The sequence below is a fragment of the Bison bison genome, unplaced genomic scaffold (genome assembly GCF_000754665.1).
Source record: "Bison bison bison isolate TAMUID 2011002044 unplaced genomic scaffold, Bison_UMD1.0 scf7180017854163, whole genome shotgun sequence".
Lineage (NCBI taxonomy): Eukaryota > Metazoa > Chordata > Mammalia > Artiodactyla > Bovidae > Bison > Bison bison.
This window is the reverse complement of record NW_011484736.1, coordinates 3,705-7,346: the sequence shown is the minus strand read 5'-3', so window position 1 is coordinate 7,346 and position 3,642 is coordinate 3,705. Positions and strand designations below refer to the sequence as shown.

The window sequence follows — 3,642 nt, the reverse complement described above, 5'->3', positions numbered from 1 at the left end:
CAATTTGTATGATGTCTAAAAAGAAACTGTGATGAGAAGCTAGAGGAATACCAGAAGATTAACATTTCTTTTGCCATGACTGACCATGGCAGGAAACAAACATCTATTCAGTGGGATGCAAAATTTGTAGAAAGCATATGGGTGAAAGCATCTACTGAAACCCCTATTTTATTCCAGTTCCATTCAACACCATTTTGTAGAATCCTCTTATGTTTCAAAAGATGATGAAAATCTTCAAAATGCTACTGTAGGCTTTCTAAATCCCAGGATGCCTCACAGTTGCTGGCATGTGGATGACCTGCTATTTCCAGGCAGGCAATGTTTAAATCCAAAGATGACAAGTCCTATATCCTCTTCTTCAAACCTCTAGCAGCAAATGCAGTTTCTTTGGAAGGTGGTTACCTTCCTGAGGATGAGCACCTTCCCAGAACTTTCTGTAGGGCCCCTGTGACGTCTTTGTTCCTGAGACTGTAAATAAGTGGGTTGAGCAAGGGAGTAAGGATAGTGTAGAAGGCAGACACAGCCTTGTCCTGCTCAGGAGTATGGTAAGAGTGAGGTAGCACATAGGTGTACATGGCAGCCCCATAAAAGAGACTGACAACTACCATGTGTGAGGAGCAAGTGGCCACTGCCTTTTTTCTCCCTTCTGCCTCATTCATTCTGTAAACAGTAATGAGAATCCTTGTATAAGAGGCTGAGATGACAGAGAAAGGAATGAGGAGCATCATGATGCAGCAGACATACATGGCTGTCTCATAAGCTGAGGTATCCATACAGGAGAGCTTCAGAAGAGCAGGTACCTCACAGAAGAAGTGATTTATTTCCCGAGAAGCACAGAAAGGGAACTGCATGGTGACTGGTGTAAGTAAGAAGCCATCTATGGACCCTCCCAGCCAGGCTGCCACCACAATCAACAAGCAGACTTTGCGGTTCATAAGCACAGGATAGCGCAGAGGATTGCAGATGGCAACATAGCGGTCATAGGACATGAGTCCTAGAAGGAAGAACTCAGCTCCTGCCAAGGTCAAATAGAGAAAGTGCTGGGCAGTGCATCCTGCAAAGGAAATGGCCCTTTGGTCTACCATTTGGTCAACCAGCATCTTGGGCACAATGGTGGAAATGTACAAGATATCCATGATGGAAAGCTGGCTGAGCAGGAAGTACATGGGAGTGTGGAGGCGGGAGTCCAGGTGGATGAGAATGATCATCATTGTGTTGCTGGCTACTGAGATGAAAAATACCAGGACGATAAGGGCAAAGAGAAACCAGGGGAAACGTGTGTTGCTGAACAAGCCCAAGAGGACAAAGTCAGCATACATGGAATAATTGCTCCACTCCATAACTCTGTGGGATACACAAATGAGAGATGGATATAATAGGTAAAGTTGGACACATAAGGTAAATGTTGCTTAAAGCCTGATGTGGCCACACAAAAATCAAGATAAATTAATCAAATCTCTTTGTGTTATATATAGTCCACTATTTCCAATACTTCCTGAAGTTGATTCCAAATATAGATTGTCTTAAGAAATTAGTTTTTAACCTTTGGGACCTAGGTAGACCCACCATCATTCAAAAAACTGAAAACTTTTAATTTCTTGGAAGACCAGCCACAGAAAGCTTATGTCACACTATGCCATTATTCATTCAAGGATGATATTCTTAATTTACTATTACTTTTTGACTCTGAGGTCACAAGAAAACAATTTTATGTCTATTGGCTCAAGAATATTTATTTATTTACTTGTGCTCAAGCACAAACTTGCATTGAGATGGATATACATAAAACAGATAAAAATGAGATTTTGGACAGTATAGTTCCTCCCATGGACACAGCAAATCTACATTCACATGTGGACTAAGTCCCTGTGAAATTAACATAAAAATTTAAGGAACAATAGCCAGAGCAAAGGGTAAAAATACAGCATCAAGATGGATAGTAGACACAGATATATGATCATAGCAAAGGAAGAAACCATCACCCAGCAATGGCAGTCAACAATTGAGAAGGATTGCAAAGGTGTGTTTATAGGACCCTATATAGAACAGAAAAGCCCCCAAAACACTTGATTTTAAAATAACAATGGGGAATACATCAAGGAAAGCTGTAAAATTACAGCAGATGGAAAATCTCTTCAAGGGCTTGCATGAAGACTTGACCCAAAAGCAGTCCCAAAACACCAGATTGAAATGTGCATAAACTTTATTACTAACCTTGAAGCATGTACTAGACAGACAGGAACTATTTGGGATTCTACTGGGGAACTAAAACATCAGTGGGAGTCGTTTTTGTGATCTCAGACTACCTTGCTAATACTGTTTTTGGCAAGCATTATTTTTTTTTTTTTCCACTTTTTTGGGTTACTTTAATAAAAATGCAGCAGGTAAAATCCTGTGGTGTAGAGAAGATAAAATTCCCACATCGCTAATTTGCATTTCCTCAGATCCAAATCCTTTGTGTCTCATAGTGTTTCTCTTTAGCTGGATTCAGAAGTCCTGTGGCATAGGTGGTAGGGATGTTTCCAAGCATTTCCTCTTTCTTGGGAAATAGCTTCTTCCTTCCTTCCATTAATGCATATTCTAACTTCCATGTGAAAATGCTAGATGGGCCCATGATCTAGTTTAAACTTGCCTAGGTTACCCAGGGCTCATCTTACGCATCCTGTTCTTGCTCAGCCATACTCATTAGTTCATTCAGCAAGCATTTATTGCATGTGCTAGGTACTAAAAATATTAAAAATGATTAAGACACAGTCCATTCACAGACTGGGGTGGTGAAGAGAAGACACTGAACCTCTTTCCAGATTGGGGCAGAATTTTTAAAATTCTTGTCCTGTTCCCTTGTAATCTTTTGGGGCTCCACATGACACTGACTGTTCTTATTATGTGAGAGCAATTGAGCCTCAGGATACAGGCATTGGTGCTGAACATGTGACGGAAGGTTAATGTTACCAGTTAACTAAAATGTGGCTATTTCTGACATCAAACACCAAGAGCAAAGTATATAAAATCAACACACAGAAATCCCTTGCATTCCTATACAATAATAATGAGAAAATAGAAATTAAGGAAAATTAATTAATAGAAATAAAGGAAACAATTCCATTCACCATTGCAACGAAAAGAATAAAATACGTAGGAATATATCTATCTAAAGAAATTAAAGACCTATATATAGAAAACTATAAAACACTGGTGAAAGAAATCAAAGAGGATGCTAATAGATGGAGAAATATACCATGTTCATGGATTGGAAGAATCAATATAGTGAAAATGAGTATACTACCTAAAGCAATTTATAGATTCAATGCAATCCCTATCAAGTTACCAACGGTAATCTTCACAGAGCTAAAACAAATAATTTCACAATTTGTATGGAAATACAAAAAACCTCGAATAGCCAAAGCAATCTTGAGAAAGAAGAATGGAACTGGAGGAATCAACCTACCTGACTTCAGGCTCTACTACAAAGCCACAGTCATCAAGACAGTATGGTACTGGCACAAAGACAGAAATATAGATCAATGGAACAAAATAGAAAGCCCAGAGATAAATCCACGCACCTATGGACACCTTATCTTTAACAAAGGAGGCAAGAATATACAATGGATTAAAGACAATCTCTTTAACAAATGGTGCTGT

At 39.1% G+C, this 3,642-nt stretch overlaps 1 protein-coding gene across 1 annotated transcript; it reads right to left on the bottom strand.

The window, feature by feature from the left end:
* Positions 1–398: 398 nt before the first annotated feature.
* Positions 399–1,340, bottom strand: LOC105000166 (olfactory receptor 2T27). Its single transcript, XM_010855867.1, has one exon. It carries the CDS (start codon positions 1,338–1,340, stop codon positions 399–401), a length of 942 nt encoding a protein of 313 aa, XP_010854169.1.
* Positions 1,341–3,642: the final 2,302 nt, after the last annotated feature.

What these genes read in the sequence shown, in the direction of transcription:
- LOC105000166 (XM_010855867.1), bottom strand. Translation starts at nt 1,340, where the DNA reads ATGGAGTGGAGCAATTATTCCATGTATGCTGACTTTGTCCTCTTGGGC.